Source organism: Lupinus angustifolius, chromosome LG20, assembly GCF_001865875.1.
Source record: "Lupinus angustifolius cultivar Tanjil chromosome LG20, LupAngTanjil_v1.0, whole genome shotgun sequence".
Lineage (NCBI taxonomy): Eukaryota > Viridiplantae > Streptophyta > Magnoliopsida > Fabales > Fabaceae > Lupinus > Lupinus angustifolius.
The window spans coordinates 3,207,765-3,230,134 of NC_032028.1; the positions used below are offsets into that span (position 1 = coordinate 3,207,765).

A 22,370-nucleotide genomic window follows, 5' to 3' on the forward strand; every position below is an offset into this window, starting at 1 on the left:
CATTTGGTTCTACTACTAAGGCAGCTAGAGATCATCCTAGCATTCAACAGTAGCAACCCAAATGAGATAATAATCTAGACTTGAGAACATTGCCTGAGCTCTTGTATAATATATAGCAAGAGTTTAAAAAAAGAGTAAAATTGCTTCAACATCAAAACAGAAACCACTCTTTAATGTATTCCAAGATCCATGTATCCAGATAAGATAAAAGTACATTAGAGATAGAAATAAATGTATACACTGTTAAATGTGATATTCAGAACTTGATGTTTAAATAACTCCACTCTAAAAAAACCATATATGTATGAGGCTCTGTTCATATAATCTAAGGGTCCAAAAGAGGGAAAATGCGAAATGTTGCACGTCCTACACACCAAAGAACTTAGTCTTATAGCCTGTAACTGTTATACAAATGAAGCCTTCTAATGTCACAGTATTCATAAATTACTAATAGTTCTGTATCAACCGTAGCTACATGGAGGGATATTGATCCACCTTCATGATGATGCAGTATTTGGCCCATTCCCTTCTCCCTCCACTTTTTGATTCACTGGAGGTGTTGACTGTTTTTCTTCAACTACTATAGGTGCCTTCTGTACAACTTCTACTACAATTGGTTCACTTGGGATGCATGGTCTCCAAATTGTTTCAGTGCCCACATCCATAAGTGCTATGCCTTTAGCAGTTAAATCAGTCCTAATCTTATCACTCTTGGGAAAATCCTTATTATTCCTTGCTTGAGTTCTTTCTTCTATCAGACTTAGTACTTCATCCTCGGCCAAACCTGCTCTCTTCAATGCCATGTCTTTCAACTCCTGCAGAATCTGGTGAACAAATAACAATTTTTTTGACGTCAGGGTTCGAAATTAATAGCTATCTATAGATTATACATAGCAGACAGGCAAGTGCATTCGAATAAAATGCTTCACCTCCGCGTAGGAGTTAGAGGGCAATGATCCAACTAAATCCAGAACTTTTCCAATATCTTTCTCAGTGTCAATTCGTGATTGAATCTGATGAACAAATAACATTTATTCTCACTTCAGCTTTCAAATGAATAGCTATAAATAGGTTATACTTAGCAGACAAGCAAGTGCATTCTAAAAAAATGTTCACCTTGACATAGGATTTAGAGGACAAAAATCCTAGTACATCCAGAACTTTTCCAATTTCTTTCTCAACTTCAATTAGTGATTGAATCAATTGCAACTGTGCCCTTTTCTGCATCTTTTTCTGGAAGGCAGCCAAAATAGATTCCATAAATTACTGGCAAATCTCAGATACAGGGAAAGGGATACGGAATCGAGCCATACAATACAGGAAACTGGTTTCAAATACATACCTTCAGCTTCTTCAAAGAATTGTTGATATATTTCAAGGCCTCTTGGAGTGAACCAGTTATTATTACAGGTGTTTGTAAGTCATCTGACATTTTGGTTTGAAACTCAATACGCATCTTCTTAATGCATTCCTTGGCAGCCTCTTCCACTTGAGGCACCTTTTTATTTTCCTCAGTGCTCTCTTGTTGAAGTGATGATAAAGTATCTTTACAATCTTGAAGAGTCTAACAACCAAAAGAACAAAATCCTTCTCATAATTAAGGACATAACAAAAGTAAATATAACCAGTTTTTGAGCAATTTGACTTGGGTAATGAAATCTATTAAGTTGGACATAGGTATCTGGAGCTTTAATACTTAATGTCAATAGATTCCCATCATAGCAGAATTGCATAAACCGCCAACAACAGGATGTCAGAATCATATTAAACAAGATTGCCACCAAAACAGAGACAATGATTTAAAGGATTCACAAAAACATGTGACATCTCTAGGAACGCAATCCCAAATGTACACAATTTCAAATTACATGTTGAAAAAGCTGTTCAACCTCGAGATGAGCTCATCCATCAACTCTAAGCAACAATTCATAATTTCAGATACAGACTATTTATGGATTGTTTACCTGAAATATATAATAAATAGCATCAGAAGAACTCTCCAGCTGTGAGACTGAGTAATTTAATGGAGATCTATAATGGGCACTAATCAAAAAGTGTCTCAATGCAAGCGGATGGTAACGCACAAGGATCTGTAAAAAGGGAAACAAAATCTCATGAAAGATGTGCACAGCTCATCCTGTAAGAGACTTCTACGATGTAAAAACTTCAATATTTAAAACTAATAACCTGGCGAATAGTGAAAAAATTGCCTAAGGACTTTGACATCTTCTCATTATTATTAGTGACGTGCCCATTATGCAACCAATAACTGATATTGCTCTCTTTGTCCACAGCCCAGCTCTGAGCAATCTCATTTTCATGATGAGGAAAGATTAAATCAATTCCACCACCATGAATATCAAACTTATGAGTTAAATAACAAGCACTCATTGCACTGCACTCAATGTGCCACCCGGGTCTTCCAGGACCCCAAGGACTGTCCCAGTAGGGCTCACCAGGTTTAGCCGCCTGCAATAATTAAGGAATAAGAGAGATTCCAAAATGTTACTAAAGATGTTTTAAAATAACTGGTATGGATTTTAACACCTTCCACAACGCAAAATCAGCAGGGTGGCGCTTTCTTGAGTCAACAGCAACTCGCTCCCCTGCTCTGTTATGTTCTAGCCTTTGTCCAGACAGCATGCCATAATTTGGGAATTTTTCAACAGCATAGAAAACATCACCATCAACTTCGTATGCATAGCCATTGTTGATTATCTGCATGGTAAATTAATGATTAAATTTCTTTTAGATCATCAACCAAATCCTTACAACTAACGGCAAACTTACCACAACCAAATCCTTACAACTAACGGCAAACTTACCACAACCAAATCAAATTTTATTTATGCTTTCATGCCTCAAGGCCATATCAATTAAAGAAAACAACATGCAACCTAAATGTGTGTTTCCTATCAAATATGATACATCAGACAGCTATGTTTATCACATTTTGCAACTTCTTTGCTGTTTCACTTGGATATTGCATCGTTATACCTCTATACTACTATAATTTTGAAACACTTGATATTTTTCCTTTTTGCTTTGATTTTTTAATACCAGCTCAATCAGTCTCTTTATTCCCACGTTAAAGAGCTAAAAATATCATAATAGCATATAAACTGCTTGATGATTGAAGAAGGAATCACTTACTTGATGGAAGACAAAAAAGTTCAAAAAATAATTGGGGATAGGTGACCCTGTGTAGAAGGACAGAATATTCAAATTTATTCCTCATTAGAGGTTAGAACCATGAGCAAGAGTGAGTACTTTCTAATCTTTTTTAAATGAAGTACACAACATAGCTAGAGTATCCAGATCACCTTACAAAAGAAACAAGAAAATATGTTGATATTTCAACTTAACTGTCAAGTCAATACATAATTTCCACATGCACTTACATAAAAACACATGTTGATACCTAAAAAATGTAAAACTGTCCAGACATTTGAATGCCATTGAAACAAAAGTAATGCAAAAAGAAATGCTTTTATTGCAGCAAATCCCCTTATACATTTTAAACTAGAGTAAAAGACAGCAATATTAATAGCAAAGGTAAACCTGAATTATCATGTCCTTTATCTCATCAATGTGCGCAGAAACACGAGGCTCCCGAGAAGGTCTCTCACATTGGAGATAAGCCATATCAAGGTCATATTCATCACAAAAACGGTTGCTTAACTTAAAAGGATCTTCACCAGTCTCATTTGCCCGCTTAATTATCTGCAACAATTCAAGTTTTAGCAGCCTCTAATCAGCATTGAATAGCCAGATAATGAACTCTTGCAAAATGACACGGGCTAAAGGAATCAAGGGGTATGTTTTGTAGGAAAAATGAAAGTGGTGAAATTTACAACATTGAGGTTCAATTATGTCATGTATTAAGAAGAAATAATAGCAACAACAAAGACAGACCAACATTAAAGAAAAACCAACATAAAGACAGGTCTCTGAACTATTATCACTTATCTCAAAGGGTGATGCCCCCAAACACTAAATTCGTATAGCAGGCAGAGGATGTACATCAAATGGTGAATGACCTACTTTAAAACCACATAAGGCAGAGTTCTAGTTAATAAAAAGACTAGGCAGCTCAGTGCAAGGGCTCCCACCTAGTAGAGTCTGGGGAGGGTAGATGTACGTAACCTTACCCTCGCAAAAGAAGAGGTTGTTTCAAAGATTTGAACTCATGACCTTCGGGTCACAAGGCAATCAATCATACTATTGAGCCGAGGCTTGCCCTCAAATAGAAGTTAATAAGAGACTGGATATAAATATATTTCTGAATACAACCTAAAACGTTCCGATAGAAGATAATACAAAACAAAGGAAAAGGGTACATAACAATTAGAAATCTTGCAAAACACATCCTCTATCAGACATTCAATCTCTTTTACCAACCAATCCTAATGTCATAGAACACCAGATCGGGTTCATTAGAATAAAGATTTTACACATAACAACTCTTTACTAGCTATCTATCTTTTTTATCCCAGTAAGTGCTGCATTGGCTTTCTAGAACATCAAGTCCTGACAATTTCGAAACACTAAGAGTACTCTTATCATATTGTTAAGAACAAACTGTCCCAAAATCTTAAGATGTTGGGTGATGGCATGGGAATGATTTTATATTATCTAACACCCCCTCACACAATAGCCCTTGGACTTGAACTGTCGCCTATGCACAGGCCCACCTATTCCTTATGTTGAAATTTAACTTCTTTTTTATTATTTAGAAGAATGGAGATGACAAGGATCAAACTCCTAACCACGTGGTCATAGAGGCTCTGACACCATGTCAAGAAACAATCGTTCCAAAAGCTTAAGCTATTGGGTGAAGGCACACCAATGGTTTTATGTTATCCAACACATGATATGCATTTCTTACACATTGAGGACAGTTTGATATGGCCATATGGGGGCTCAAATGGGGTGAAAAGATGGACAACTTTTAATACAGCTTTACAAATAAAACTGATCCATGAACTTTTCACCCCCCATTTTTACTCTTATTTCAAACTGACCATAAGTAGGAAGGATCATTAGAAAATGTTACAACATTTATTAGAGACAGAACTGCCATATATTGACCCAAACTTGAGCATACACACATAATTGACAATATATTCATAAACATTGGCAATACAGTACTATATAAATATAAAATACCTTAATATGATCCAAAAGATATTTGAAGCATTCAACCAATATGGCTATAGCGGCATAGCCGTATATATTTTACTCAGCTTGGAGACAATACTACACCTGGTCCATTAAACGATTGTAATTTCACTTATCAAACAATCACCTTCTTTTTTCCCTTTGTTAGCATGTTAGCATATATCCTTTTAACTTCATATTGCAATCTTATATCAATCACTGGTCGAGAGGAACATAAATTAGAAGGATTGAGGAACTATAATCACGTGGAAGGGATAAGGATGTAGAAACAAAATTTGAGAAAGATGAAGTTCTATACTATGCTAGCAAGTAGCAACTGTGCCAGCAGGCAAGACAAATTTTTTCCTCACCTTGTCATCAACATCAGTGAAATTCCGCACATATGTTACCTCATACCCGGAGTGTTTAAGGTACCTGCGAGTTTTCATGTTAAACACAGGTACAAACTCAATGTTAAGTCTCAATCTTTATCTGGAGTTGCAAATTACATATAAATAAGCAGGACAATACCTGCATCAAGGAAAAATCAGAAAACAAAGACATTCTCAACAGACCTGTTCTCTCTTAAATTAATTGCAAAATAAGAGTACGTTTGGCAAGGAATGAACTAAGCCCAATCCATGCATTAATTTTTATAGTTGTACTTACCAATGAGAGGCAACAAACTCAACTTAAGCTTGACATAGACAGCAGTGCGAGAAAAAAGTATTACAAGGGAAACTTTATAACCTTATATTGACAATTAAAACTGCTGTGACATTCCTAATTTCATCAGCACAAAATTTACTTTCAGCAACGAACTTCCACATGTGGTGATTACCTTGTCATTTGTCTTGAAATCACCACAACATGTAATACATTTAGACGGTATAGCTAAATCTTCCAAGCAATATATAAAATTAGTCAAAATGATAATAAAAACTTAAACAATGACCTAATCATTTTTTTGACCAAAAAAGGTCCAATTGACATTTTTCAAAACATGTAAAGCATTGTAGAAAGCCAGTTAAGGAAAGTGAATAAAATTCTGAAAGGTATCATTGATGTGAGGCAGTGATTTCCCCTATTAAGGTTTACCATACCATAGCAGTGTTTAGTGTGCCCCGTAACGATTTACAATTATGATTTACAGTGAGTAGTTTTTAGAGAGCGGATATAATAGTCTGTTCTATGTTCTCTTCACTCATATTCTACCCACGTCATGTCAACCAAAAGCTACAATAGTTGCCCATAAAATGAAATGTAACAGGGACAACATCTTTTAACGGTTTCAGTGGCACAAGTATAAAAAGTTCAACATAATCAAGTGAAAAAATCTTCTATCAGAAACTGACAAAGTCATGAACATTGAACAACAATCATGCTCACTCTAAAACTGCCAAAGACAAATTTAGCAATAAATAAAATAAAATAAAGGAAAAACCCAATTGGGATTCCACCAAAATATTCAAAATTTGATAACAGTAGAATGGAATTAGACCCATTTACCTGAAAAGTATATCGAAAGAAACAGCGGCACGAGCGTGACCGAGATGGCTATAATCGTAAGCGGTGACTCCACAGACATACATGGAAACTTTGCCTGGTTCTTTGGGTTTGAAGATCTCTTTCTCATTAGTCATTGAGTTGTAAATCTTCAACTCACTTTGCTCTTCCGCCATTGCCACACGCAAACCTGATTCTGCTTCTGTCACTGTTCTCTGCCGCAGATTTACGCGTTATTACCAATTCTCAAAACCGTGTTCTTGTTTTATAACCCGGTCTATGGAATAAAAAGTATTTTAGAAGTTTATTTATTTATATTTAAAACAATATTTAAGGTTTTTTGACTTTAAAGGAATTAATTCCAATTGAAAATTAGGATTTGTTAACTGCAAAGTTCAAGTCAAATCGTAACTAGATGTATTTCAAACATAAAAGAGTTTCAAACTGGATTTTTAAGGTAGGAAAAAATATATTGAGCTTCAAAGCTATAAAATAGAAAACATTGAGGTCTAAAATCCATCATCAAAAATATATTTTATAATAAAGTCAATACATCTTTATTATATACAGTTCATTACAATATAATATAAGACTGATTAAAACAATACATTCTTAGAACTGTTGGAGCGGAAGACTTATGGAGAAAATATAATAGAGAAAATAACACCGCGAATTTAATATGGTTCGGCAATTTGCCTACGTCTACAGCTGAAGAGCAATAAGGATTTTTCCACTATGATAAAAAATAACTACAAGTGTTTCACTCACTTCCCAAAATCTAAGTACACTCAATTTCAATTTCAGTCAAGTATTTCTCACACAATTAGAACAAGGAGAGAGAATATGCATTAAGATAAGTATTTGGTGTCTTTTATAATGGCATGGAGCACACCTATTTATAGCCAAAGATCTTGAAGATTATGTGGTTAAAGGGGAAAGAACATTAATGTTGGTTTCACCATAGCCACTTCTTTTTACTTGATTAGAAATTATCCATTTCTTCAATATGATCTTTAGCCACTTCTTTTTTTTGTTTGACTCAAGAAAATCTTTTCATCTTCTTTTTTATTTTAGCCAATATTCAATAAGATATTAAAAATAACGAATCAAAAATAATGAAGATATTAAATCTTATACTATTTATATTTCTTTCCATAATATACTATATTTTTTGTTACCTTAATAACACTCATCGTTGTTTTTTTTGTTTAAAATATATCACATTTATTTCTAATTACACACATCTATAGATAGGTAGTATAATATAGGAATATAAATAGAAATGATTTCTGTGTGTATTAAGAAAATATGTTTGAGTACTTTTACTCAAACTCATGTGATATTAAAGTAATTAATGATTTAGTAGTGTATATTAACGTAAATAAGCAGTCAAAGGAATAAAACTAGTAATTAAAACTCATTTTCTTACCATTAAACATCGCCCTTGGTCCTTATGTGTTGTTCATTTTCATATTCTTATTGATTTATATCATTCATCCTTATATTAGATTTCTTCTCTAAGAGTGTGAACAAACGTGACATACCACTCCCTTAAAACTACAACTTTGATGTTGTTAACAATCATGGTTGCATATTTTGTGATACATGAAATGTGTGCCCTAAATACAAATAATCACCTCCAAACAATCACATCTACATTCAACAAAATGTAACCTATTCTCCCGAACAAGCCTCAAGCAAAAGAAGATAGCAATAAGTTTGGCATAAATATTCACTAGAATGAAATTTCACTAAATTCACACATCAAACTACCATATTATGTTTCTACAAAAAAACTACTACCATATTATGTTGGATTAGGATTCTCCATGTAACTCCCATCAATATTCACCCCAATAACCACCCATCATTGGAAATACTCAAAAAATCTAATAAATGTGATATTACCCGCTTAGAATTAAACATGCCAATATTCACAATGAAAAATTTTATAGGCAAATCGGGTTGCTTAATGTAAAAGATTCATAGGTGATACGAGTATACATCTGTTGTCTCAAAACAATGTGTCACTCTATGTACCACTACTTGTGATTGGTTAGAAAAATAATTAACTATTAAAATTTTAATTTAAATATATTTTTTCAACCAATCACAAATAGTAGCACATAAAGTGACACACTTTATGGTATAAAGTATGTGCTCCCGGGTCATACTCATTGTATCCATCCTTCCAAATCTACTTAAAACATATATATAGTTTGCATTTTGTTGCTCAGACCAAAACACACATCTACCCAGTTTATTGTCTATAGTTCATTTTATTGTTTATAGTTAATTTTTAATTACTGTAGCTTTTTCAAAAAATATATATAAATGAGTGGTGAATAATATAATAATTGTATATAAATTTTTAGATTTAATATTAGGATGATGATTCAATTACTCTTTTATTTCAGACCCTAATCATCAATTTAAAGGTTTGAATTAGCGAATAATTTACAATAATGCACATATATCAAACTACTAATTGAAAATATATAGATTTTTAAAGCACTAATATTATCTCAAGTTACACAGAGGGAACACAAATCTAAATCAACATTACATCCAGACACTATTGGTCAAACCATGATGATAGCTAAGTAAGTTCTAAATTCTAAAAGTTCACCATATTATTATTTAATTTGAGTATGTATCTGAACAAAATTCAAACCATTAATTATCATTTCACCAAACCCAAATTATTATTTCACCAAAATATAATGATAATAACATACCATTATTTATATATAGCCACCAGTTCACAAAGATTTTGTTTGAGAGTGAGATTTTGAAGGAGATGAGATGATTTTGAAAAGCCCTTCCCTTATTTGGGAGTTGGACAAAGGAGAAGTTAAGATTTTTGAGCATTTCTTAAACCCTCAAAAACTCTCAATATGTTTATTTTTAAAGTTCTTTCAATTTGAGGTTTTTTTGGAGATAAAATGTCAAAATAGCTAAATATTTTTAATAATATTATATAATTATACATTATTGTTCATTTCACATTGTTAATTATATTTTTAAAGAAAAAATTACATTATCATTAGTTTACTATTCTTATCTAAATTTTATATTCCAAACAAACGGATGGTTTTCTCCCTTTTCCCTTCCTCCCCTTCCTAATCTCTTCATCCATCTCCTTCTCTTTCCCTTATAACTCCTAAGCAAAGCCTAAGGAGAATCCATTTGAGTAAAAGTATAATATTTATGAATGATGAATATAATATTGTTATAACTTTGAGTATAATATCTATATATTGGTAGTGTAAAGATTTATATATAACCACAATAGTCATTAATTTATATTAATTTTTTTTAAGAATAAATGACATATATTTACTTTTATATTGTCATTTTCTCTGCAACTTTTACTGTGGTGCATACAATTTTTCCTATTCAAATAATCATCCCATTTCTCGTATAATAGCTGATGAATTTATGCAAAGCTCTTGGAATTACTTCGTGGAAACAGCAATGTATTTAGGTCAAGCAAATGAAACAATCATTGACAGGGATACAAAAATGAAAATTACAAATTGAACTCCAAGGTGTCCAGAAAATTGGTGTGGAGGCCACAACAATTAAAGAACAAATTTACACACAACCAAAAGCATAAACAAAAGTGACCAGTCTAATCTGAACAGTTATATACTTATATAGATTCCGTCCTTTGCATTATCATCTATTGGTAGAATCTATATCACATATATTCATTTATGTCCTATTTGTTGTCTCAAATTAATGAGTTCATTTTCTTTTTATAAAAATATAAATTAATATTTTAATATTATTTTATAAAATTTGATTGATTTAATACAATTAGTCAAAAAATTGTGGGAGAGAGGATCTTTGTCCCTGTGCATGAACCTCTCTGCTCTCTCATACTCATTCACTTCCTTCATCCCCTATTTGAAATGTTTTAAACTCTTTCACTATACTACTAGTAGTTTTCCTACCCTCAATTGTGTGTAAACAACGGTGAAATTAAACTATTAAGTGGTATTTGCAAGGTTAATTTACCTAGAAAAAAAACTATTTTCAGTTATGAGAAGACTGAAAAAATCACAGTCACAAGCTCTTGATCTCTTTGGTTACGTGAGGCCGACACAATTCGGTGGGGTAAGGCCAGAAGGGTTGTTGTTTGTTAGCAAAACTCAATCCTGATCTGAATCCTTCCTTTGTAACTGTGTTGTGTTGTGTGTCATAGCATCATCAATTGATAATGTACAAGTTTTAATGTTAAAAAATCGAACAAAAAGAGGTTATAACGTATCACGTGGGATTTGGCAAGAGGTTGTTTTCTTTTCCTTCACACAATTCCTTTCATTCTGTTACTTTCAATTTTAATATTACGATGTATTGCATTGCAAAGATCCTTTCTCTGTTTCTTCACGAAATTGCTCTCCTAACTTCATTAAACTCGAATCATGCATAGGCACCCAGTTTTGTTCTACGAAAATTTATGTATATCAACTTGGTACTAAATTGGCACACACACAGAGAATAAAATCAAAATGGGTTCTCATTCCACACTACTTTATTATAAACTTATGTATTTGGGTTTAAGTGATTTTCACCCTTTTCCCTTCAATGATGATTATGATAGCATCACTGATTAGTTGCAGAAAGATAAAAAGGTGTCAAAAAACAATAATTATAACTTTGCATTGATATTACTGTATATTAAATGGTTCTTGTTTCTAACTAAAATATAATTGTTTTTAAAACCTTACATTAATATAACAATTTTTTCTTACAAACCATTTAATACAATTATATTCATAAAGATTCGAACTCACCATTATAAAAAATTGAGTATTTTAATTGGCTTTCATCTTCCTAGATTACTTATGTGATTCAAACCTTGGACTTTGACATTAAACACATTTACTGCTAGAAGAACTCAAGTACCCAACATACATAAGTTTCTTTGTTTTGAGGAATTAGTCTCACTTAGAAGTTAGGTTGTTAGATTTATGGTTTCTTATCCCCATTCTTAAGAGCTCATCGCATGAAAATGTTTAAGTATATTTTTTTGGATTTGAAAATTTAGTGAGCGTTGACATTATATTTATTTTTTTGTTTTAGTTGTGTTCCAAAAATTTAATTTTAATCGTTATAACATCATAGTTAATCACATCAATTATTACCATGTCCTTAATGTGGTTGTATAGGATTGTTTGTTTTGTTTCTCGTATGTATTTTTGCACTAGAAATAATTTTGTCCGAACCGGAAACATCATAAGTATATGAGTTAATTCTCCCAACGAATATTTTTTCCATCCACAACTCAAACCTGATATCTTGTTTAAAGAATCAAATATATACCACTTGAACTAACACTCGTTGGTAGTTGTATATGATTCTAAGAATAAGTATGTGTCCTTAAAAAAAGATAAAGATAGATGTCAATGTGTAAATATGTACAATATTATGCTTCAACAAATGGTTTAGTTGTCATGCGAAAGTATGTAGTTTTATTTAACTACCCAAATCAAATCATAAGCATTTAAAGTAAAATATATGAACCAAATATGATAACCAAAATTCAGATCATCAGCGTTTAAAAATTTGAACCAATAATCAAATTGGCAACTTCCTTTACCTTAATCCAACACAAAATTATCTTAATTTCACAATAAGTCAATTAGGATAATCTCTCTAATCTTTTTTGACCACCAAGAACAACACAACAATAGTTTTATTAGGATTAATTATTTAAACAATTTTATATTTTATATCTCAAATCAATTAGAATATTATTTTTTAATTTAAAAATTTCTATTATTCATATGACGACAATGTATAATTAGTTCTGACAGAGAATGGAAATTGTTGAAAACAAATAATCTTTATCAAGTTGTTTCACCTAGTGATACATGGGACACCATTTTTTAATCATTATACACAGGAATAAAAAAGTATCCAACACCAATGGCTTAGATTGAGTCATACAATCTAGAAATTCCTCACATCAACGGCAGTGATTAATCCAACTCAATCCCAATCTCAATCAAAAAATAAACACATAGTGCGCATTTTAGCATGAAGCGTTGAAGACCAACCCGAACGTTAAAACCGACCTCCTTCTCCATTTCCCTCACTCATATATAAACTTGCGTTTCCCGGCGAGTTTGCAAACAAAAAAAATCGGAAAAGTTTTCTTTTTTTCATTTTCTCTCATTTTCCAGAGAAAATTCTCAGCTTGGGAAAGTTCTCTTTTTTGTTCGCTCTCTTTTCGTGGCGCAGTTTCTGATTGTTGTTTTTGGTTTCGTTTTGTGGTGAATGTTGTTTGTGGATTCTAAAGAAGAAGAGAAGAAAACTATGGCTATGGGAACCGAGAGATCGAAGCCTCTTCACAATTTCATGTTACCGTGTTTGAAGTGGGGGAGTCAGCGCCACCTTAGGTGCATGAAGGTTCCCACCGATAACGCTACCGATGCCGGAGATCAGCGACCTCCGGCGTCACGGAAGAGGGGATTGGAGCAGACGGTGGTGAATAATGCGAGGGTGATGACGGTGAAGCCGCGAATTCACGTCGATGATGATGGAGGGATCGATGCGGTGAGGGAGAAGTTGATGCTTGATCTGAAGACTGAGGCTCATAGGATGAAAGATGCGATTTTTGGGAAGGAGGTTGCGGAGGAGAATGGTGATGGTAACGTGGCGGCGACGGCGGCGGAGGAATTGGTGGCGAGTGTTGGAGTGAGACCGTGGAATCTGAGGACACGACGTTCTGCGTGTCCGGAGAAAGAGTTGAAGATTGAAGAGAAGAAATCGAATTTTTCTACCTCTTCGCCGTTGAGGACTAATAACAATAACAACAACGTTGGTGGTGTTGTTATGAAGTCGCCGAAATTGAAAGGGATTGAAGGGAAGATGGAAAAGGTGAAGTTTTCGGTGCCCTTATCGAAGAAGGAGATTGAAGATGATTTCATGGAGTTGTTAGGTCACCGTCCCCCTAGGAGGCCCAAGAAGAGGACAAGAATTGTGCAGAAGCAATTGGATGTAAGTTGATTCCTAACCTAAACTCCTTTGATTATTAGTATCATCATTCTAAAGTTTCAGTTTTTATTTGTTGTTCCTTATTAGTTGTTAGTGTTGGAGATTGGATTTTTGAATGATTAATTGATTTTTGTGCAGACCCTTTTCCCTGGTTTGTGGTTATCAGAGGTTACTGCTGATTCATACAAGGTTCCTGAAGCCCCTGAAACTGGGAAGGTATATGTCTCCCTGCTTTGCCATTGTTTGGTAGACATGTTAGAACTAATAGAAATAGTTGGTGAATTCCATATCAGGACAAAATATTCAAAAGTATAAAACTTTGGTTCAACTAGATAGAACAGTTTTGCTCTGTTCTATATAAACACCAAACACCACCTTATAGGTTTGAGTTGTAACTTGTATGCATTTTGGTTTTATCCTGTATGCTTCAATTTAGTTTTTATTGAGTTTTTTAAATCTGTTTTTTTTTTTGCAGAGGTAACATTGAGATCAGCAACTTCAAAGGCACTTGTTGGCTGAATGCTGATAGTTAATTGGAGGGTAGCATACATCTGAATTCTGATGTGGAGATTTGATGGAAATGTTAGTTTTTCCCAGTTGCAGCTGATGTATGCCTTAGTTGCTCGGAAATGCTAATTTTGATTTGATTAATATAGTTCATTCTTTTGTTTATAAGGATAATTCTCTAAAGAGGGTTATGTTTGTGTTTATCATATGATTCAAGAGAATACTGCAGCTATGTAAATTTATATTCTACTTTGCTTATAAAGTTGTGTAGTTTCAACTTTTAAAGATGAAGCCGTAATAATATGTCAACTTTGAAGTTTCATTTCAATTACTACATTATGGCAATTGTTCTTCATTAATAGTCTACTAATCTCTTCTCTGTGTTTAGTCTTCTTAAGTTAGTTTACTGTAAATTCCACTCTATTAATTCCTATACATCGTGTTTATGAGATTGCATTAGAGAATATTGGGTCAAATCATGTAATAGAAACACAGTTTATGTAGTCACGAACTAATCTACTTCCCTCTACAGCATGAACTAGCTGAACTGTAAATATGATTTCAGTTCTTTCTGTTGCTCACATATGTCGCAAAACTTGTGTGTTCTCTGTAATTGAATGTTACTTAGACGAACTTGTAGCTAAGTACATTTTGATTTGTAACATTGACATTACAGTTTTCTTTATTTATCAATTGAAAAACTTATATTCTATCTCTTCTGTAATTCAATACTGTTGAAAATTACTACATGTAAGTTAATTAATCCTCCCCACAAGTCCAATTGTTTCAGATGCAACTGTAATTTAAGAAATCGGTTGGAAATGGCTATCTTGTCCTTAAATGTGTCATTTTAAATAAAGACACTTTTCCAGTGGTTTCATTAATGGGTAAATTTAAGTGTTCAAGGTCATAGACCTGGTAGCATTTGTGAGCTTATATACCCCCATCTTTTTTCGAGCTTAAAAGCTATTTAAAAGATACGCTACAAAATACAAAGGAAGGAGTCAAAAGTATAATCAAAAGTTATATGATTGACACACATAAAATTAACTTAAAAAGCTACTTGGTAATGATGACCGAGCTAGGGGTGACATTGGTTGCATTCGTCATCAAGGTTGTGATGACAATAATGAAAACGAAGGTGACAATTATGATTAACGAACCAGGATCCTCTCCATTAATGGAGAGGCAAATGATTGTTTTACTCACATTTTTAATGGCAAAATGGTAATTTTGTGATACACAAAAGGATAAAATTATTATTACATGTTGCATTTTGTGTGTTAATGTGTGTCACTTGCTTCTCCATTAATGGAGAGGAGCCTTACTCATGATTAACGGGGTGGAATAAGGATGTTGGGGGTGGTGTTTATGACAATAAAGAAAATTATTATCAGTTACTAAAATTTAGCATCATCATAACATGATAGAAAGGTTTCCCTAAGAAGTAAGAACAACTATGACATTCCGTATTATATTATATGAGACTGAATTTTAGGTTATAAAATATCAACAATTGATAAAACTTAATAGCGTAGATATTAGGATGTTATGTTGAATAAATGAGCAAATATGATAATAGTTGATTAAGAATGAATGAATATATTAAGGAAAAGATTATTATAACTCATATTGTAAAAATATTATAGAATTGTGTATGTATTAATGAGACTATTAGAAGCCCGGATAAAAAAGGTAGATTAAATAATCAAGTCTAATACTGAGAAAATTATATATAAAATAATTAGTAAAAATTTAGAGATAAATATTTTATAATAATTAAAATATAGCATTATGACGGTTCATTTCATGCATTCAATTGATTGATTACACCAAATACATGAGATTTAATTATGACATTGAATTTGTGATAAGCTCGTGGAATTCCAGTAAGGATTGTTTGTATATTTGATTTGATTTCAGCTATCATGTTTTACCTTGAAGATTATATTTTCATGTTATTGCCATAACGAAAGAAATTACATATTATTAATATCAAATAATGGACGGACCCATTGTTTTTTACATGGTTGTAGGATGAAGGAACCATAGCTATAAGTCAACACTAGGTGAGGCAATGCCCCTTATTTGAGATGATTATATTATCAGTTGAGATATTCAATTAATGAAGATAGTACATAAAATCTCTAAATTATTGACTTTAAAATTTCCAAGAAATTATGAAAAAATATTAAAAAGATTAAGATGATATAGTTTTCTGTTTGTTACCCGTAAATATTGTGAGTTTGAGAATGAAAAAATATTACTCGTGTCCGTCCACATCCGTTGCCATCCATACTCTTTGTGAGAACAACTTGAATTGTTGGGAAGATGTTGCATCACTTCAAAGAAATATTTGAGAATATGCATGTAGAAATCTTCAAAGTGTGTGTTGTCACACTAACCTTTAGGTTCGATTCGCCCCCACCAACTTAAGTATATTGTATGCAAACGGGACGAACAACGAATCTCTTCATACTTAGGAAAACTTTGATGTGTTTTACACCAACACACCAAAAGTATCTTTCAATAATAGTTTACAAAATTTATGTTTCCTACGAAATTTATCTAAATAAGTGTTGTAGGTGGCTTAGTGGTCAGGCATACTGTTTAACTGATCCCTGGTTTGAATCTTTGTGGTTGCATTATTTCATTTTTATTTACATTAATAATAAATAAAATATGGACATTGAAGCAGGATCGAACTCACGACCTCCAATTTATTAGCAATAGGTACAACCATAAAACGGAAGTATATATATATATATAGCCTTCAGATATTTTAGAAATATCTCATACCCTCTCTTATTAAGCACTGTACGCAAGGCACAAAATGTATGTCCTGTTTCAATTATTCCTGTGCCAAATACTAACTTAGACTCACCGTTGGGCAAGTGCGTATATAAAAAGTTTGAAATGGGTGAATATTGGATAAGGTAAATAATATTGGGTGATAAGATACATAAACTTATTTTTTAAGATTTTGTGTTAAAACAGTGTCAAATCCACTTAGCTGATTATTTACTTAATCTCATTAGTTGGATCTCTCTTTACAAAGTATATGAGTCATTTCATTTTGGTCCTTATTAAAAGAATTTGGTTGAAGTTCCTACAAATTATTTTTATTTTAGTCCCTACCATTAATTGATATTATGCTTTACACATTTTTTTTATTTTGAATTTAGTCTCCATAATGTGTTAGTATTTTGAATTTGGTCCTATGACATTTAGAGTTTTGGATTTGGTTCAACAACTATAAAGACTGTGATTTTTTACAACGACAAAAAGTAAGAAAAAGAAAATATATTTTACATTAGAATTCAATTAATTATTATTATTAACTTTTAAATAAAAATAATATATATGAATGATCAAGTAACAACCATGTAAAAAAACTTTACACTAAAACTACTTATATATATATATAAACACATTTAAAGCTATATCCAAATCCCTATAAATTTTGTAGTCTTATAAAAATGGATGAAGTAGAACAGCTATTATTAAACTAATACTCAATATTTTGATAAACGATGGAAGCTGTACTATCATATAAATCGTTTTAATTGTATAATATTAATTTTGTCACACATTCTTTTTTCTATATGTCCCCCTTTTCATATCACTCAATTTCACCCTTATATTTGTTTCTCAAAGACATAAGATAATTGTTTTAGAAGCCATTAAAACAATTGAGACAATCACACTAATCATTATTCTATATATTCAATCTATAATATACAAGTTTAATCCACAAGTTAACACCTTAAAAAAGTAAAACACTTAGTTAACTTGATAAGTAATAAAGACCTATGTTTTTACAATTAGTCCACTTAACAGCCCATGCATCTAAAAAATGTTAAAACTTTAAAGGGTGTAGTGGGAAAGAAAACCTTGGTGAAGCCTTTGAACTTAAGTTAGGTCATTCAAGAGTGTAAGAAGATATATGAAGAGGTTGATAATATCACCATAGATAGCTATGGCAGCCCAAATGTAATCATCATAGCTGTATGTTTTGATGAGAAACGATGTATCATATACAATGAAACCACACATTAATAGTGCACCTACTGCAGCAAATATCATACGCCCCAGTGGTCCAAGAGGGAAAAAGAGCTGTAATAATTAAATGATAAATTAAGCACTAATATTGAACTTATATCTAAATCAATGAAAAAATTAATTACATGAAAATAGAAGAGGAGGTAAGAGTAATAATAGTGATAAAATTAATGCTTACTTGAATCATTGCGAATAATAACATGACCATAAGGGAAGCAAAGAGAAAAGGACCCAGGAAACTGAAATCAGCACCTCTTTTAACAGCCCAAAATGTATAGAACGTGAGGCTAAATACCACCACACCCGTCAGAAATGCTGCCTCTGCAACAATTATTCCTGTTGGACATTCCCACACAAGTTATTGTGTATACATCTAAATTCTGATGGCATCTATTATAAAAGTAAAACTAAGGTAATCCAACTTTTTGACATGTACATAATCTTTTCTTTTTTATGTTATATTTAAATCCATATACTGCTGCCCCATGCCCCTTAAACAAGGTCTAAAATTAATGCATCCACAAATGATTCATTCTTAAGTTTTAATTTTATTGTATTGGAATATTAAAGGGAGAAAAAATCCATGGGGATGATATATCATGTTTATTTTGACTCCTCATGGAAGAGCGACCTTATGTTTTTATTGTATTGCACATTTGCACTATAACCTTTTGGTATTTTGTGGAAGTTCTTATTTTGTCTAATCGTGTAGCGTTGCTCCCTGTTTTTATTACCAGAAGCAAAAAGAGCGTATTGATGATTGAACTATAGAATAACACACCTCTCACTATATGTATTTCAAATATAAATATCATTAATTAACTATGTTCTATGTACCCAAAGGAGAAAATTGATGTGTACCTTTGGCAAAAGCACAAGCGTATCCAACTGTAACAGACATTCCCAGAGTATAGAAGGCTAGAAGAACGAGATTCACCGGGTGTTTATTGTAAAATTTGCTCAAGACAAACAAAACTACATGTCCAATACAAAATATTAACTTCCAAATATAATAACATTAAACTAAAACCCATGTTAGTATCAATAAGAGGTGAAAACATAATCAAAAACAAATAAAGGGTTTGGATTATTTACAAGGTTTACTTACGTATGATTGTAACAATGAGGGAGCCAAATAAGACATAGAAACGGTAAGGGTTGTACTTTGCAAAATCCGTTGCAGGTTGAAAGAATATGAAGACAGAGGCAAAAGCAGCAGTGAAAAGCAGTTGTATAGAAATAATGATATAAACCTTGCGAATGAATCCCCATCTTAGTTCAGGTGATTCTATCATATATGGATATAGGTTTTCACCATTATTGCCCTGTCCATGGGAGAACCCTGATTCAATATCACCTTTCCCCATGGTTTTGGTGATAAGAAAGATACACACAACTTGAATCACAAGACAAACATATATCTATAATAAATGTTTTTAGAGAGAAATACTCCAACAAGAAGACGAAAATGATAAATATAATATCATTCGGTTTATTTTCTTGTTTGTTTGTTTGTTTGCAAATATGTTTTTGTTTACACCGGAGTGGAGGTTGTTATGGATGCATATATATAGAAATATGATTTGGTTTAATTTGGGAAGTGTCATATATATTCTGTAGTGCATATATATAGCTCTTCCTAACTATATACATACTATTATGATCATTTTGCTATTATAAATAAGCATTTCCCTTCTGCACTGAAAAACAAACAGCATTCCCAATTGTTTATGGCCTTATGGGTCACTACAATATTTCGTGAGGGATATGTTGAAATATTTTTCTAGTAACTTGTAAGCAAATGTCCTATAACTTATAACTGAGGGATATCTTAATGGGTTGTTCTACCTACGCGCCAGAAAGCATTAACCATTGAAACTATGGAGATTGAAACACTGGTAATATTAGTGGCATCGTTATAATTATAGTCCAGTTTGTCTCAATGACTTAATAATTAAAATTAATAAAATTCGAGGCAGGATGGATATTTGTATTAATGATTTAATATATATGAACTGATAGTGTAAATGTTTTTTACATTGTCATCAAATCATTCATCATTTATTTATTACACCATTGATTTTCAAACAAAAAAATATAAATCAAGAGTAAATGATGGACTAACAATATACTGTCAATATACATATTTTAAACCCTTATATTAATTTGGTTCAACTTGAACAAATCAATTTTCTATCTATTCAATTATTAGATTGTATAATCGAGTCAACGTGAAACTTTAACTTGATAAATTTTAAATATAAAAAATCATTTTTAGTATACTTTTCAAAACATTGTTTTAAATGTTTACTAGTAGTCAAGGAAAACTAAGTCCATTAGATTAGTTTGGATTCATAACCATTTCTTTACCCAGCATTTTAGTAACAATAATGTTTACAAAGAGGGACATCTTTTCTTGATGGAGAAATAGAACATTGAAGAAAAATTATGTATATCTTTTTTGCTTTTTAATCTTAAAAGGTAGATGCCTCATTTTGGTATATATATATATATATATATGAATACAATAAAAAAAGAGATAGAGAACTTACATTTGAGAAAAGAAATGAGCTAAATTCAATGATGTTTCATCTTATAGTTTGTCATCGTTCCATCATGTATTTTGTCACTGAGTTATATTGTTTTGACATTTTTAATAATCCTTATTATCTGATTATTTTCTTATTTAGATCTAGTTAGAATTTGAACAAAACACTCCAAAACTTAGATGTCATATAGTTACATGTATTGCTTTCTTCCCTTTCTCATATTATAAGACACTTTCAACTAATTTGTGTATGCTTTTATTGATTTTAAAATTATTATAAGATGAAAATATTAACATAATTAATATTGTTTCTTAATTCATAGGTTTAATGACAATAACAAAGATGAGATATAATAAAAAAAATTAAAAAAAAATGAAAAAATAATAAATATAATAAATACCACAAAAAATTAAATTGTCTTATAAGTTTTAAAAACAATATCTTATAACAAATATTAAGGAACTGTATAATTAAATAATAGTCCATAGAATTATATAATTAAAACATATGCAATATTGGGCCACAGCCCATGGTACGCGTAACCTTTACGACGCGTCATATTTACGCTCAACCTTCAATTTTCCAACTATATATATAAGAAAGAGATGAGAAATGCGTATGAAAAGGTAGAGAGTAAGAGAGGGAGAGGGAGAGGGAGAGGGAGAGTGGCATTTCCGACCTTTTATTAATATCATTGCCTTATCTCTCAACTTTCTCTTTCCTCTTTCTTCATCTTCAATCTCTTCCTTCACCAATTCGGTGTTTTGATGCGATCGGTGAAACATGTCTTAGGAGAGCTAATTCAATTATTTTCTCTCTTTTTTTCTTTCTATTTCTCAGTTTCCATTTTTAATCTCTGAATTGACGAAAGTGGTGTCTTCGTCAAGCAGTTCAAAACCCTAAGTTTTTGAGGCAATTTTTTCGGTTCTGTCGGTAATGAGATTAAGAGGCCCAAAATCTACGTCACTTTTTAATTTCTTGTTTTTTCAACAATGATTGAAACTTGAATTGATAGAGAATTTGATGATTTTGTGGCATATTCCGACCATTTGTAAATGCCACTTATTCTTAGTTCTCTTTCTCTCTTGATTTTCAATCTTGTTTGACAGAGCTAACACACTCTGTTCCAAAACCCTAAAAATGTTACAAGGCAATTTCGTCGATTGTGGGTTGTGGCTATAATGGAATAATGTTATCAATTATTCAAGAATGTCAATTCTTGGTTGATTGAGATTGTGGGTAAAAAAACATCTTGGTGGAATAGAGAGAGAAAGAGAGTGTGATTTCCTTGTGGCGTTTTCCGACCCTTTATTAACGCCACACCTCTATGGGTATCTTTTTGGAGCAAAATCAAAATACTAAAAATGGTTTGAGGCAGTTTCTGTGTGACGGTAATTGAAAAGTTGTATTCAAACAAAGTTGTTGGCATATATATATATGTTGATCTTATCGAGTACTTTGTGTCTACAACGTTCTATTTTCAATCTTTGTTGATTTGAAATTTAGTCGGCTTTACAAACCAAAGAGGTTTATTCAATTCTTTGTTCATTATGTGAAATTGGACTGAGTTTTTGTCTG

General features: G+C 32.1%; 3 protein-coding genes across 4 annotated transcripts; 1 reads left to right on the forward strand and 2 right to left on the reverse strand.

The window, feature by feature from the left end:
* LOC109336444 (cysteine--tRNA ligase 2, cytoplasmic-like) lies at positions 195 to 6,958 on the reverse strand. Its single transcript, XM_019573047.1, has 10 exons — positions 6,670 to 6,958; positions 5,532 to 5,595; positions 3,562 to 3,723; positions 2,548 to 2,718; positions 2,188 to 2,469; positions 1,965 to 2,090; positions 1,343 to 1,564; positions 1,117 to 1,233; positions 930 to 1,013; positions 195 to 824 (listed from the first exon to the last, which is right to left on the reverse strand). Exons 1-10 carry the CDS (start codon positions 6,840 to 6,842, stop codon positions 498 to 500), a joined length of 1,728 nt encoding a protein of 575 aa, XP_019428592.1. The 5' UTR covers positions 6,843 to 6,958; the 3' UTR covers positions 195 to 497.
* On the forward strand, positions 12,713 to 14,515 carry LOC109335132. 2 transcript variants are annotated; one of them, XM_019571213.1, is made up of 4 exons: positions 12,713 to 13,517; positions 13,548 to 13,677; positions 13,813 to 13,890; positions 14,150 to 14,515. In XM_019571213.1, the coding sequence occupies exons 1-4, from the start codon at positions 12,955 to 12,957 to the stop codon at positions 14,153 to 14,155; spliced, it is 777 nt and encodes a 258-aa protein (XP_019426758.1). In that variant the 5' UTR covers positions 12,713 to 12,954; the 3' UTR covers positions 14,156 to 14,515. The 2 variants fall into 2 exon arrangements, with proteins under 2 accessions (XP_019426758.1, XP_019426757.1); XM_019571212.1 differs by having other exon boundaries at positions 12,713 to 13,677.
* LOC109335698 (BI1-like protein) lies at positions 17,877 to 19,770 on the reverse strand. Its single transcript, XM_019571853.1, has 4 exons — positions 19,352 to 19,770; positions 19,105 to 19,218; positions 18,422 to 18,579; positions 17,877 to 18,297 (listed from the first exon to the last, which is right to left on the reverse strand). The coding sequence occupies exons 1-4, from the start codon at positions 19,608 to 19,610 to the stop codon at positions 18,094 to 18,096; spliced, it is 735 nt and encodes a 244-aa protein (XP_019427398.1). The 5' UTR covers positions 19,611 to 19,770; the 3' UTR covers positions 17,877 to 18,093.

Coding starts and splice junctions, on each gene's coding strand:
- LOC109336444 (XM_019573047.1), bottom strand. CDS start 6,842: ATGGCGGAAGAGCAAAGTGAGTTGAAGATTTACAACTCAATGACTAAT. Junction 5,596..6,669: donor TCTTTCGATATACTTTTCAG/GTAAATGGGTCT, acceptor GAAAACTCGCAG/GTACCTTAAACACTCCGGGT. Junction 2,470..2,547: donor CTGATTTTGCGTTGTGGAAG/GTGTTAAAATCC, acceptor TAATTATTGCAG/GCGGCTAAACCTGGTGAGCC.
- LOC109335698 (XM_019571853.1), bottom strand. CDS start 19,610: ATGGGGAAAGGTGATATTGAATCAGGGTTCTCCCATGGACAGGGCAAT. Junction 19,219..19,351: donor CCTCATTGTTACAATCATAC/GTAAGTAAACCT, acceptor TTGGACATGTAG/TTTTGTTTGTCTTGAGCAAA. Junction 18,298..18,421: donor TATTATTCGCAATGATTCAA/GTAAGCATTAAT, acceptor TAATTATTACAG/CTCTTTTTCCCTCTTGGACC.
- LOC109335132 (XM_019571212.1), top strand. CDS start 12,955: ATGTTGTTTGTGGATTCTAAAGAAGAAGAGAAGAAAACTATGGCTATG. Junction 13,678..13,812: donor TTGTGCAGAAGCAATTGGAT/GTAAGTTGATTC, acceptor ATTTTTGTGCAG/ACCCTTTTCCCTGGTTTGTG.